The sequence below is a fragment of the Chamaea fasciata genome, unplaced genomic scaffold (assembly GCF_029207755.1).
Source record: "Chamaea fasciata isolate MVZ Bird 193981 ecotype frontalis unplaced genomic scaffold, bChaFas1.0.hap1 SCAF_8, whole genome shotgun sequence".
NCBI classification, from domain to species: domain Eukaryota; kingdom Metazoa; phylum Chordata; class Aves; order Passeriformes; family Sylviidae; genus Chamaea; species Chamaea fasciata.
Window position 1 is genome coordinate 18,474,111 of NW_027094093.1, and position 13,298 is coordinate 18,487,408.

Below are 13,298 nucleotides of genomic sequence, written 5' to 3' on the forward strand. Positions count from 1 at the left end.
AGCGCAGAACCAGTGTGAATGCAATAGGAAAGACTTTTGCCATTTGAACATCATCATTCCCTTGGCATGCACTTGGCTGTCATCTGGGCTTGCCCAGCAGCAGTACAGCCACCCCCAAGAGCATTCAGGAGGGGAAAGGGCACATGCCATGCCAGACCACCTCTCCCCTCATGGCTGCAGGCCCTGAGAGACCTCCCAGTGGCCATCAAACCCAGAGGTCTCTCAAGTGCCACGTTAGCCAAGGTCTTGAGTTTGCCAAACTGAGGTAAAATCGTACCCAAGGTAAGATAACTTGTAGTGCTCACATTAGTGACTGAGCAGGACAAATCAGTCAGATAGCTAAAATTAAGGATATATCCCTTCTTTATTTAAACCCTTCCAATTTAAAATGTTTTCTCCTGAGAAACAAATGAGCTAACAAGACCATGGTGTTGCATCACTGCCAGACTGTCATCCCCCGTGGCTGAAACGGATCTGACTGGCTTTAATCTCACCGTCCATCTCCTGGTGCACGAAGGCCAACTGCGGGTTTGAGGCCCAGCAAATGACAAGCCAAGTTTGATATATCAGCCAATTAGCAGCATTGGTATTTATGCAGGAATGAAGCTGAAAGTGCAAATAAGGCCAGCGACTAAACCTTTCCAGCAATTACATTTAATAAGGTACTGCAGGTTATTTACAGAAAAGATAGATCACACAACTTCTACATGTAAATGCTCACAGAGTGTGAAGACAAAGGCTGCACTCTTATAACATGCTAAACAAAATAAATAAACCAGAATTATTTTGGCACAATAACTATTACATAAATAAATATTCTAGAACATAATGAATTGACATTTATTTACAGTCTATTGAAAGTGCAAACAATTGGCTGAAAATTAAGATATTTGTAAATGCGTAAGACCAGAAAATGTGTTAACCAGCCACGATTAATTCTAGCTGAAGTTTAAGATTTTAATGTCCAGGAAAATGTTCTCTTGAAATCCATTTGTGCATATTGTGCTCTTTTTGAACCAGTCCTTCGCTACCTTTAATGCTATTGATTTTGATGACCTTACTTTTTAACTGAATTTTGTAAAAACTTGATTGGTAATTTAAAAAAAAAGAAGTATAATGTAAACACTGATTGATCTATTTATCATTCAAAATATTTTCAGTTCTGTCAGTTTTCTGAAATGGCCACACTGCTTGTAGTAGTAGATAGTATGATTAAGATTAGGAACTTTTCTTAGTATTTGTTGTATTTAAAATGGAAATATTTTCAAGTCTTCTCTGAATGGAACCATACCTTGGATTGCTCTTAAACCTACATTATTTCATCAGATCCTTACATCCATCTTCTGTTGAGGTCAACAGCAGATGAGCAAGATAAACTGGTGATTAGTTTTGGTCCTCACCTGAAGCATAAATCATAAAAAACAGATTCTTAATTAGGGAGAAGAACCCACTACCTACCTTAGAACTGTTCTAAGTTCTTGTGCATTTCCCACTAACTATTCTATTTTATCTTTTGCCCTTTTTTTAATCCATATGAGATATCACTTACTACACTCTAATATGAATTAACAGTTCACAACATGGCCACCCATACACCTACAGTGCATAAATTCTTCCTCAGCCAAAGTTCTCCAGCAGGCTGGTACATTGTGCGTTGCCTAAGACCTTTGAGTATGTTTTTGCTTATTTCTGTAGTGGCAGTGCAGTAGCAGAGAAAGTGAAGTTCTTAACAAGTGACCTTGAGAGGATAAAAGATCATTTCTCATCAATGCTTCAAATGTTTATGCTCGGCGCGGTTCCAGACGGTGAGACATCTGTGATAAAGTTCTCTGGTTGTCAATCACGTTTAACTGCCGCACGTAGCTCCGAACATCCTGATGGTTTTTATTAGTTAGGGCTGCATCAGGATCTGGTGAGAGAGAAATGATGTAGGATTGATACATGTAAATGGACAAATGCCTGAACAAAATGCACAACTGCTTACAAGCTGTCACTGGAAAGACTAGGTCCTGGTGAGTTAAAAAGGAAATATCTAGAAATTTCTCTCTTTTAAACCTTTCCTCTATATCTGACGGTCTTTCTGGTTACTACCCCCACAAATTAACTTTTCTCTTGGACATCCTTGGCTACATTTACTAAAATTGATGGCCCTTGGTTACAGTTTTACACATCACCTTATCAGTCATTAGCTATAAATTATACAGCTAACAAGTACAATTTAATACTGCTCATTTGGTTTTGAACCAGCAACTTTCACAGATTCAAAATTTATTGTGAATTTATGTAATTGATTGAAGACTCTTTTCATGAAATATTCTCATTTCTAGCTCAGTATTAAACATTTGTAACAATGTAGTGCTTGGTGGCTGCCCCATTCAAGCCTCAGAATTTACTACCTGTTTACATTACTTAACATAATCACATTATATCTACTCCAGCAGCACTTATGAAATACTACAGAGTTAAATTCTAAATATCTTCAGCCTCACAGGGAACGGCTTACAGTGTAATGTAATACGTGTTTGGTAACTTAAATTCAACTAAAAAAATTAAACTGAGGCATCTACAATACATTAGACATACACACACACAAAAAGCATGGAATTTAGATTCAGCAGATCTATATACTGACATCTTGTTATATCATGCATAATGGAAATCTGCTTCCAATTCTAAATATGTGGAGGTCTCACCCGTACTTAACACATCAAAATTGAAGACACAAAGCCAGAAAATCCTGGATTGTGGAGGAAAAAAAAAAACTTTCTTAATTTCTACAGTTCTACAAAACCTTCTATAGATCTTCCACAGTTAAGCTTTGATTCATATGGAAAGAAACTATTTTTTAAATAAAATATCATTTTATATTATTTATTCTGTTGTTTGAAAAAGAGGAAGAAGAAGGGTGCTGTGAGTCAAAAGGGATGAAGTGCTGAGGAAATACCCATGTGACTGACACTGACAGTACACCTTGATGGGACGAGATCCACAGAGACGCCTGTTTGACCATACAGCTCTGTCATCTTACATGACCTCAAGCAGGTTCTGGTAATTATACTGACTAACAGGTTTTAAATTCACCACCTTACGCAGTTATGTCATTTATAAAGGTCATGTCTCCAGACTGGTTTCATATTAAAATAGACTTTATCCAAGCAAGTATCTGTGTGCTGCTGCCTGCTAGACTTATTTCAACCACTTCTGAATCCAATGGCTAATTTCAACTGGCTCTAATCTGACAGACAGGTAGAGACCTCACAGATATTTAGCTCTTTCACATGCATGGAAAAGAAATAGAGGAGAAGGCATTTATCAGAGCTTCCTGAAGGATATTTTGCCCTGTGAAACATCACAGGCTCCAAACATGGAAGAATCACTGGAAAGCAGCCTCTTCAGTTCTGGTACACACAGAATTAGTTGTAATTACTGTAGCTACTGACGATAATGCCGATGGTACAGACGTTGTAATACACTTACTGAAAGATTGGCTTCGGCAGAATTTCACTGTCCTGACAGTGTTGGCAATCATGCGCTGGAAGGAAAAGATGGGATGCAATCAGAGAACAAGCACTGTATTTCATCATCATTTAAACGAAGCACCTAACTGTGCCTGAATGTGAAGACACATGCCAATAAAAGCAGTCATATGAATGAAAATATAATTTTTATGCTGATACTTTCATATATAGGGTGTGATTTGCATTTACACAGGCTTTAAATAAGCATGAGTATAATTTACATGCGCTCAGAGAACTCTTTCCCTTGCTTGAATGCTGTAAAAGGCCCTAAGTAAGAATGAAAATCAGCCCTTTCAATGTGCATTGCTTTGATAACAACTTACGATATTAAAGAGTAAAAGGAATACCATGGAGTATATACACGTTAATTTAAAGACCGTCAGCTCCTAACAGCAAGGCCATTTCTAGAATATATTCAGCAATTAAAGAGCTTTCACCTTTTATATAAACTTGAGTTTAAAATGCAATCCTCCTGGAGGATGACAGTGTAAATGAGCACGTGAGGGTGATTCCACTGGCAGAATGCTCAGCTCACAGGCGAGGCCACTGTCAGTACTGTGGCCAGCAGCCAAGTTTCATAAACAGACCTGTTATACAGTGTTACTTTGCACAAGTGTATCTAACTCAACATGAAAAGTGGATTCACTTTTGGTGGACCCTTCTACTGACAATTCAGCAAAAAGAAGCAGAAGTCACTTCAGTCCTTCTTGGCTGTGCTTCCTCTTCAGCGAAAAAGACATCACTTCATTCAATTCAGTTTCAATCAATACACTTGCTGTGATAAATCAGATGTTATTTTATAATAGTTTTTGAGAAAAGGAATTAAGGTAAATCATAAAGCAAAACATTAGTTCTGGACCGTAGATTTTTTAACTGGTTTCTGTGATTAGCACTACAGAATTAATACACCCACAAGTATGGGGCAGATTTAGTTGTTCTACATAACGTCAAATAAACTGAAACTTCAGTAGTTAGCTAGATAGTTTGATTGAATCCCTGCTATAAGGACAACATTTGTTTCAGTTGCTTTCGCTTAGGTTAAGAAAAAGTAGAGGAGAGTAATGCTATTCCCTATCAGACTCTAACATCTGTGTTCCAAAACAGCTACATCTTCTATCACAGCACACTCTCACCAGGCTGCTTCATACATTATGGAAATTTTTTGTGAGATTAACAAGCTAGTTAGTCTATAAGATCTCACAAAATGGAATTACATATCTCTTACTAGTGAACAATAAAGCCTGGGCTATATGCTCCTCTAAATTCATTGTAATCTTAAATGAAATCACAATTATAATCTTAAATGAAAATGTTACAAATGAAATAAGTTTGTGAAATCTGTCATTCCAGAAGTGGGAAGCACCAATGTAAGACATTCCTTACACACACACTGCATAATCTCAGACATTTCCATGTACTGTCAAGCATACAAAAATGGTTTGGTTGGTCGGCGTAAGAAACACTATTGATCATGTACTAAATGTTTGTGGATTACACCTTGTGTATTATCAAATGAAACTAATCTAAAATATGTAAATTCCAAAACACACTTTCCCAAAAGATCCAGGGAATCTGGACATGGATCTGCTTATGTTGTTCCTAAAGTCACATGTATAATTCAAGTAAGAGTAAATTTTATCTTATGGTAATTTTCATACCTCTTTAAGCCATTATTACTATGCAGATTTCCTAAGGCACTTACCTTGCAAACATTCTCACAGGTGCTTAGCATTAAACATGTGAATAAACTCCATTGACTTCAACGGAACCTCTTAAATACTCAAGATAACTGGGCTGAGACGGAACACGCTGCATGTAACAGTGTCGCTTTTTCAGTCTAACCCAATCAAATGTAAATCGAAACAACACAAGCATATAAACATGATTGCTTCACACCTCTATGGCTTCATATCTGGCTCTGTCAAGTGATGCTGCTATTTTGACTTATACCAGTTCAAAAAATACTCATCTACAATAACTTTCAAGAAGAGATCATAAAGTTGAACTGCACCAGGCAACATGATAAAGTTTCAAGACTGTCTAGCTTCAAAGGAAGCTTTGCTAAGGACACTTCATTTTTAGGAAGATAGCTAGTTTTCCTTGATGTGTTTTCTAGATGGATTGTTAAAACACACCCTAATTTTTCATGCCTGTAAGTGTTTAGGTTTGAAGCCTCATCTCATAATACTCTTTGGAGCTATTATTATTTAGCTTCATATGTGAAAACTTAGATTTATCAAAAAAAAATCGTTCTTTGGAATAATTTTACTCTTTTTTCTCTTGTAGGAAATTTGTTCTCAAAAAAAGAACATTCAGAATAAATACCATACTGCAGTACCGTACTGAAAGAAAAATTATGGGTGTGTAGTGAAGGTTTTTAAAAAAGTTTTTGCTATTTTCAAATTTGCCATTATGTCGGCTCTTCTAGGCAAGGAAAATGGAAATGGAAACGGACTTGTCTGACTTCTGGTTAAAGGCTGAACTGCCTGGCTTCCTTCAGTTGGCTGAAAGACTGTGGCCCTAACTTTGTCTGGATTTCAGTTTGCATTTTGTTATCACACAGCTTCAAGAAAACAATGTATATTTTTAGAATTATATCTTCATTTACATATTTCTTCTCTGGGAGGAGAAAGGTGACTGATGGTGGTCTTCACCAACGAGGTCAAAGAGGTGGCAACCTATGTAGCCAATCTTGTGTCTTCTGAAGATTTTGTATAAAAGATGGAGTCAGAAAATTAAACGTAGAACTTTCCTGCTGACCTTCTGGCTGCCTGCCTCATTCTTTCGTGTCCCAATGTGTGACAACGGACTTCATTTTTAGGGATCCCTTTGCCTTTTCCTGAGGATAATGCGATTCAATCTGTGCATTCAGAAGTACTCTGGCAATGATGAAATCCAAACTAATGAGGAAGTGTGTGTTAATGCTGAATAAATGGAGAAACTGTGGCCCAAAGACGGCATCAGAAGCCAGTGGGTAGATTCTGAAGCATTATATTTCTTTGAAGACCTGTTTTTCACATTACTTTTTTTTCCAAGTGCTGTTCTGCTGTCTCAAAATGTCTAAACTCCTAACAGTTCCTCTTTGTAAGGCATGAAGTGAACAGAAAAACAGGTTATGAAACAAAAGTTAAATTTCCCTTCCGGAATCTCACAGATAAGTTAGATTGTTTTCTTTTGATGCAAGAAAACTAGCAACATGTACAGAAAAAAATGTTCAGATGGAAGTTTAATTGCCTGCGCCTTACAGTTTTTCTTCAAATAGAGGATTACCTCTAGTCAATGCCTGCAAAGATTAATCTCTGTTTACTCGCAGTGCTAAGCAAGACCACTATCGAAAAGCCATACAAACCTAAATTTGGATCTTTCTGAAATAGAACCAACTGCATAATATAACAAGTAATGGCTACTACCAGCATGCTGTGTATACACAACAATACCCTTTCAAGTTTTACAGTCTGGAATTGTGGCAGCAGGCCAGCACATTATCTTCTAATCCACTCCAAACCCAGGTTGCTAAATATTATAAATATTCATATATGCCATTGAAAATTACTAAGGGCTTTAGTCACACACTTTTTGCATAATCTTTATGTTCCAAAAATTAAAGAATGCCCCCTTTTTTTGCATATGGATAAGAGTGTGAATTCCCTTTTGTTCATCTCCACAAAACCTGAAAACAAATATGCACAAATTCTCTAATCCTCTTTTCATACCTGAAGGGTGAAGAGGCTTGACAAAAAGAAGCATCAGTGGTCAGCACCATGGCACTATCTTGTGCTGCCATGGCAGGTCAGCACTTTCAGAGCTTTTTCCTGACTTCTGCTCCCTCTACAGGTGTTATTCCTGAGATAATGCTGGGTAATGTCATACAGAGAAGGTGCCACAGAAATTAATCTCTGTTCAGGCTCTCTGATGATTTGAGAAATGGCGCTGATGAAGTTCCCAAATAACTACATCTTCCTTTTGTCTATGAATACAAAATTCTGTACTGGCAGTTAAGAGTGCAATTGTGCAGCTGAGATTTGAAACAAAGGAAATCAGTAAGTGGTCAAGAGTATGAAATACTGCCTGCTCCTAAGGAGAGTCATGCTCAGTACTTTCCTCACTTTCCTCTCTTCTTTCCCTACCAAGACCTAATTCTAGGAAAGCACTTGTAAATTTTTTCTAAATATATCGTTATAAAAACAGTGTCACTTTAATGGTGTACACTGCCATGTGCTGCAGGTTATCCTCTATCTGCTAACTCATACAGAGTTTACAGGAACTATTGCTACTGGTGCTATTTGGGTGCTTGCCTTCACCTGAGAAGAGAATCATTCTAGATCACAAACTAACTGTGTTTGCAGCCTCCTGTCATCTTTGCATTTTCTACGTACTTGCAGCTCTCAAAATGTTCCCCACCTGCCAAACTAAAACTATAGTATTTAAAAAGCTTTACAAGTTTTGCTCCTCTGTAACAAATACATCTTCAGTTATTACACAGATGAGTTTTCTAATGGCACACTTACAGGTGTGCCAACACTTACAGGTACTGCCAACTCACCAGGAGAGGAGAGATGCAGGTGGGTTGGTGTCACGGCATATATGCCAAACTAGAATGTATATCTGAGCAACACCATGGTGGAAACGGCTCGCAACCTCTCCCCATCAGCTTCGTGCAGTGAGGTAAGTAAAAGACCGTCAATACCTCTCTGCAACCATGTTTTGTTTGCCACTGAAGACTACTTGAAGACTTTGTGTACTTATTGACAAATGTATAAAAAGCATTTTCCAGGCTGGATTTTAAGGCTTCATGCAATGGCATGAGTGAAAAGCACAAATACAGTGCAAATACAAAGAATAAGAGCATTGACTATTACTGACATGTTCAGTACTGTTTACCCACATCTTGTGCAAACCAAATGGGTCTGTTTACAAACCTCTCTCTTTACCCATAGCTGTGGCTTTGCCACACGTGGTTACTCTCTTCCCTGGCTAGGTGTCCCTGTCCTCCCACTCCTCCCAGCCTCCTCCAGATAAGGCATCTGTGGGGATCAGGAGACAGTGACGGGGAAGAAAGAGCAGGCAGTCACACAGATAGCAGCAGGTAAAGCTCAGCAATGCTCTGCAGAGTGATGTCCCCTACTACTGCCAATACCACAGTTCAGTCACTCCACCACTGAAAAAATCAATATATAGGAAAGCCTAGCAGGAAAAAAATTGACTGAGTCTTTTTCTTTGTTAGCTTCAGTTGCTAAAAAAGACTAGGCTAATGTGGTTCAACACCATCTGTCTGTTTTTCCCTTCTCTAGATAATTTTGTTCAATTTGAAAAAAGAACCCAGAGTTTTCAAACACAAGAAAGCTCCTACCAATTTTCTGTGAAAACAGATGGCTGTGGACAAGAGAAAGATTGTCTAAGTGCCCTCTTGTCTCCTTCAGGAAAAAGGCTGTAGAGCAAGTTCCTATGTTATGACAAAAGCCTATTCACACAGAATTCCCCAGCCATGAAGAAACAACACATGCCCCAGCCACGAGGAGAGATCTGAGCAGGGCTCAAGCAGACACGAAACACAAATATTTAGGAAATCAGGCCTTGCTGTTTCTGGCACTCAGGGAGCTCCTGGCTCAGACACTGCCTGACAGCTCCTGCATGTTTTAAGATGCACCATTTAATATAAATAATAACAGAAACATCGCAAAACAGAAAAGATTTAAAGGAAGCTGTTTCAGCTGAGGAGATGCCTCAAACTTCTACTTTTGGCTGCCAGTTACAGGAATAAAGTTGTCAGCAGCACATCAGCTGTCGGGATCGGAGCTCTGTGGTGAGAATGCAGACACAATGCCAGAGGCTGTTCTCAGTTTCATCATTGTGCTTACATGAGAGTCGAAGGGACCCACCTCCTCCAATGGCAAGTGGCACCACCAGTGGCAACTACCCAGATATTTTTATTCATAAACTTCAGCAAACATAAAAGGAAACAATCTTCCAAAGAACCAAGACGTTTCAGAAACGTCAGTAAGAGTGGCTCCCAGCAATACTCTAAGGAATCTCCATCTGCTTATGACACAATCATGCAGCAGAACAGACAGAAACAATAAAGGAAGGACACGATTCCTGTGAGAAAATCAGGTTTCTACTTTTCTCCTGAAAGTGGCAGAGTAACATCACAAAAACACCTTGGGTTTATACTTATTTAAAAGAGAGGAGAATTTATCTGAGAGTTATCTGGCTGAGTGGTCTTGTCTTTACAGTTTAATATCTGGCAATTATGTGTGGATACGACAGTTTTAAGTTTAACAAAAGTAGGCGGCAGCGACTGAGGTTTAACAGTAGGCTTTTCTTCTCTGCTTGACCTGATGACACATGCAAAAAGCTAAAAACTGCCAGGTCCACCGTAGTTTTGAATGAATTATGTGGGTGGAATTTGAATACAGGTTGCTCTGAACAGCGATGGGTTGAGAGAGGCAGTAAAAGCACCACAGAAGCATGCAGAAGAGCTAGTGAAGAACAATAAAAATACAAAAGATATATGTGTAGTATGGCCTGGAGAAAAAGCAGAGTGAGCTTTTAGGTGGAGTTCCAACCAAAGAAAGGCTTAGAATACTAAGAAAGGAGAACATTTCCCTTTCTCGTGAGTTGAGGAACATGAGACAGAATACTGATTCCTTAAAAAATATGCAGCATCAAAAATACACTAACTCATCTTCACATTCCTCTCCTAAAGAAAATGATCAAAACTCAGATTACTGATACTACATTCCTGCAGCGTAAAGTATTATTTAAAACTTTTAGGTGCTACTAGTAAACTCCTTTTCTGGGGGTAACATTCTTTTGAAGATAAGACAACGAGCAGACTAGCAGGCAGACCTGCAGCAACCTAGCTATAGATCAGTTCAAGCTGCTGTAAAATTAATTCTTGGCCTTTGGAGTGCCAAAATGTGGTACAGAGTAGTGCAGAACTATTCTTACATGACAAGCCTGTGTTGAATTTCTGTCTGTGTGAGGTGCTTACAGGAGAGCTCCTCCCTCCTGTAATGGCTTTTTCACAAAATCAGGCATAAAGAGCTTGAAGCACAGAGCTCTGAGGCCAGTGGATGTACTGGTTCTTCTGGCTCAGGAGGCCAAGTGAGGTGCAGATGTCGGAGCCAGCCACAGATCCATGGCTTTAGCAATGCAGCTGCCACCCCTTCTCGTTAGGAGGAGTTCCAACCAAGTCTGAGATCCTTTTGTGGTCCCCAAAGTATTTACTACCTATACTGTTATATCTATACCTAATTAGAACAGGCAGTCCAGAAAGAGCCCTTTTCTGCAGGTAGAAGGCTCAAGGCTATTGGAAGGAGATGGCAACACAGTCTGCATAGGCAATTACAGAACATCATTATTGCAAAGTGAGGTCAGGCCCTTACTCAGGCATTAGCACTGCCATTTACTTACAAAATGTCTCATCTTAGTACAGGGATATTTTCACCCGACGACAGAGACTGTCCTGGAGCTACAGATTAAAATCTAAGAGAATTCATTTAAGAGTGACAATCACTTTTCTGTGAAGTTTTTTTTTCTTTTTTTCTTTTTTTTTTTTTCCCTCTGCAGTTATCAGTGCTCAGAGGGTCAGACAAACGCCTCCACAGTGCAGTGGAAAGAACTGGAGTTATGTAACTCCAGTGGAATGGAATGGTTCTGATTATTTACTGTATTACTAAGAACCAGCTCATATAGGTGCCAGAGGAAATATGGCTAACATGGCTACTGAATGGCTGAGAGGAAACAGCCCCAAGTTGTGCCAGAGGAGCTTTACATTGGATGTGAGAAAAAATTTCTTCACTTTAAAGGCGGTCGGGCATTGGAACAGGCTACCCAGGAGAGGGGTGGAATCACCATGCCTGATGTGTTCATAGAGCATGTGGATATGGCACTCAGGGACAAGGTTTACTGGAGAACTCAGTGGTGCTGGGATAACAGCTGGACTCAGGGATCTTGGAGGGCTTTTTCCAATCTTAGTGATTCTGTGATTCTACAATTTATTGCCAGAGCACTAAGTCAGGTTTGCTTTTGCTGTGAAGATGCCATGGCTGGGTTTGGCTAACAAAGGTTCTCAGATATATCATTAACCACATGAATGAGGAACATGGCCTTAGCAACCAAGAAAATGTCTTCTCACTGCTGAGAAACTCAAGTTTCAGTTGAGACTTCTGCAATGGAAAGTTGCCTGCCTGAAGGTTTTGACAAAAGTGTTTGAAATGGTAACAGCTTAGGTGCAGGACTTATATCAAATTTGAGCATACTCTAGCCTTTTATCATTGATTCATTCCCCTTTCCAGTATGAAAGCAATCCAGCCACAGACACCTCTTTTCATCTGTCAAAGGAAAGAAGAAAATAAGATGTTGTGCAAAGTCTTTTCAATGCCTCTTTCATTCTCCAAGGAGCTATGCAGAACTATCCGAGCTTGAGGCAGTTCAGGCCTGTTTGAAGGAACAGCAGTTAAAATCCCAAGTTGGTCCCAAACTGGCTGTTAAAAGTGTCTCCAACAGCTCTGCTTCCGGTCCCTGATGCTCCCTCTCCTAGGAAAACATTTTGGCTGTGCATGGCTCAGTGGGCAGTTTATCCTCCACCTCTGTGAGGTTTTCCAGAAAACCAGAGGCCCCAAGCTCTGTGTACAATGCAGGCTATTTTTGCCAGGTCTTGCTCCTGCCTTTGTTTTCTCCAGCCCTGGATGTCACTGTTGAGAAGTTCACTCTTGAAGGGGTTAATAAGGAGGTCTTTTTAAGTTTTCTTTTATATATGTCATACATACCATTTTTTCGAAGTTTACTAGATTGTCAGTGAATGTCTTGTTTCCCTCATGAGTAAACGTCATGTCTGTATAGAAATAAAAGACACATAAAAGCCCATTTCTGAATCATGGCCATGCAAAACAGCAGAATGTTTTATCTACCCTTACAAAAATCGTAGCAGCTGTAAAAGTGAAACATTTAGGTTTTAATTTGCAGCATTTCTGAAACTAATAAAATTGAGGTATGATATTCAGATGTACAAAAGCAGTTTTTCTTGTCTCTGTGTCGTGCTTTTCATAACAGAAAAAGATCATACCTCACACTGAGATTGATTTTTGCTTTTTCTTGCTGCTACTCTTATCCTTCAAATATCTGACAAATAGCTTTCAAGTTAATAATTCTGGAAACATCCAAGCTTACCTTTTATAAGCAGCGGCATGAAAGGAATTATTGGAGGGTCCAATTTAGCTACAGTTAGTCTGTAGGCCCTATGGTTTCTCGATGGATCCTTAGAAAAAAAGAGAAATCAAATAATTACTAATATGTATTATTATATGTATCAAGACACTATATATGCATTCATTTAGACGTCATGGCATTTATTAAAAACATTCTTTTTTTCCTGTGATTTTAAAAGTGCATCTGCAAATTCAGACACCTTTTATCACTCTCCCAGACTGGTTACATGGTGAGAATGCAGCCACTAAACACAAACATTTTTTCATGCCAAACAGCGAGGTAAGATACGATTACAAAAATATTCTTCATAAAAGAAACCTCACATTTTCCTCCCCCCTTACAGCTGCAGATCCAGTTTTGCATATGTCGTAGCATTAAAATGTATTGCCTGGAAAAATCCAGGTTGAAAAATAGAATTTCCCATATGTACTATTGGAAAACATGTGACAAAGCTTTTCTGAGTTCCCAGATTAACTTTGAGTGGTACATAAGTTCTCTCACAGTAGGTTCCTAAGAGTATAATTTATTAGTCATACATACTTGTTTTAGCAGCTCTAAAATGGGATC

The 13,298-nt window shown here is 38.9% G+C and overlaps 1 protein-coding gene across 3 annotated transcripts in view; it reads right to left on the reverse strand.

The window, feature by feature from the left end:
- Window positions 1-638: 638 nt before the first annotated feature.
- The window catches only part of RAPGEF4 (Rap guanine nucleotide exchange factor 4), a 145,279-nt gene continuing 132,619 nt past the window's right edge, over window positions 639-13,298 (reverse strand). For 2 of the 3 annotated variants that reach the window (XM_066189927.1, XM_066189925.1), the window contains 4 exons: window positions 12,693-12,780; window positions 12,293-12,357; window positions 3,478-3,532; window positions 639-1,909 (listed from right to left, as the gene is read on the reverse strand). In XM_066189927.1, coding sequence (XP_066046024.1) covers window positions 1,782-1,909; window positions 3,478-3,532; window positions 12,293-12,357; window positions 12,693-12,780 — 336 coding nt within the window. In that variant the 3' untranslated portion in view covers window positions 639-1,781. The remainder of the gene's footprint in view (window positions 1,910-3,477; window positions 3,533-12,292; window positions 12,358-12,692; window positions 12,781-13,298) is intronic. The other variant, XM_066189926.1, reaches the window with a different exon arrangement.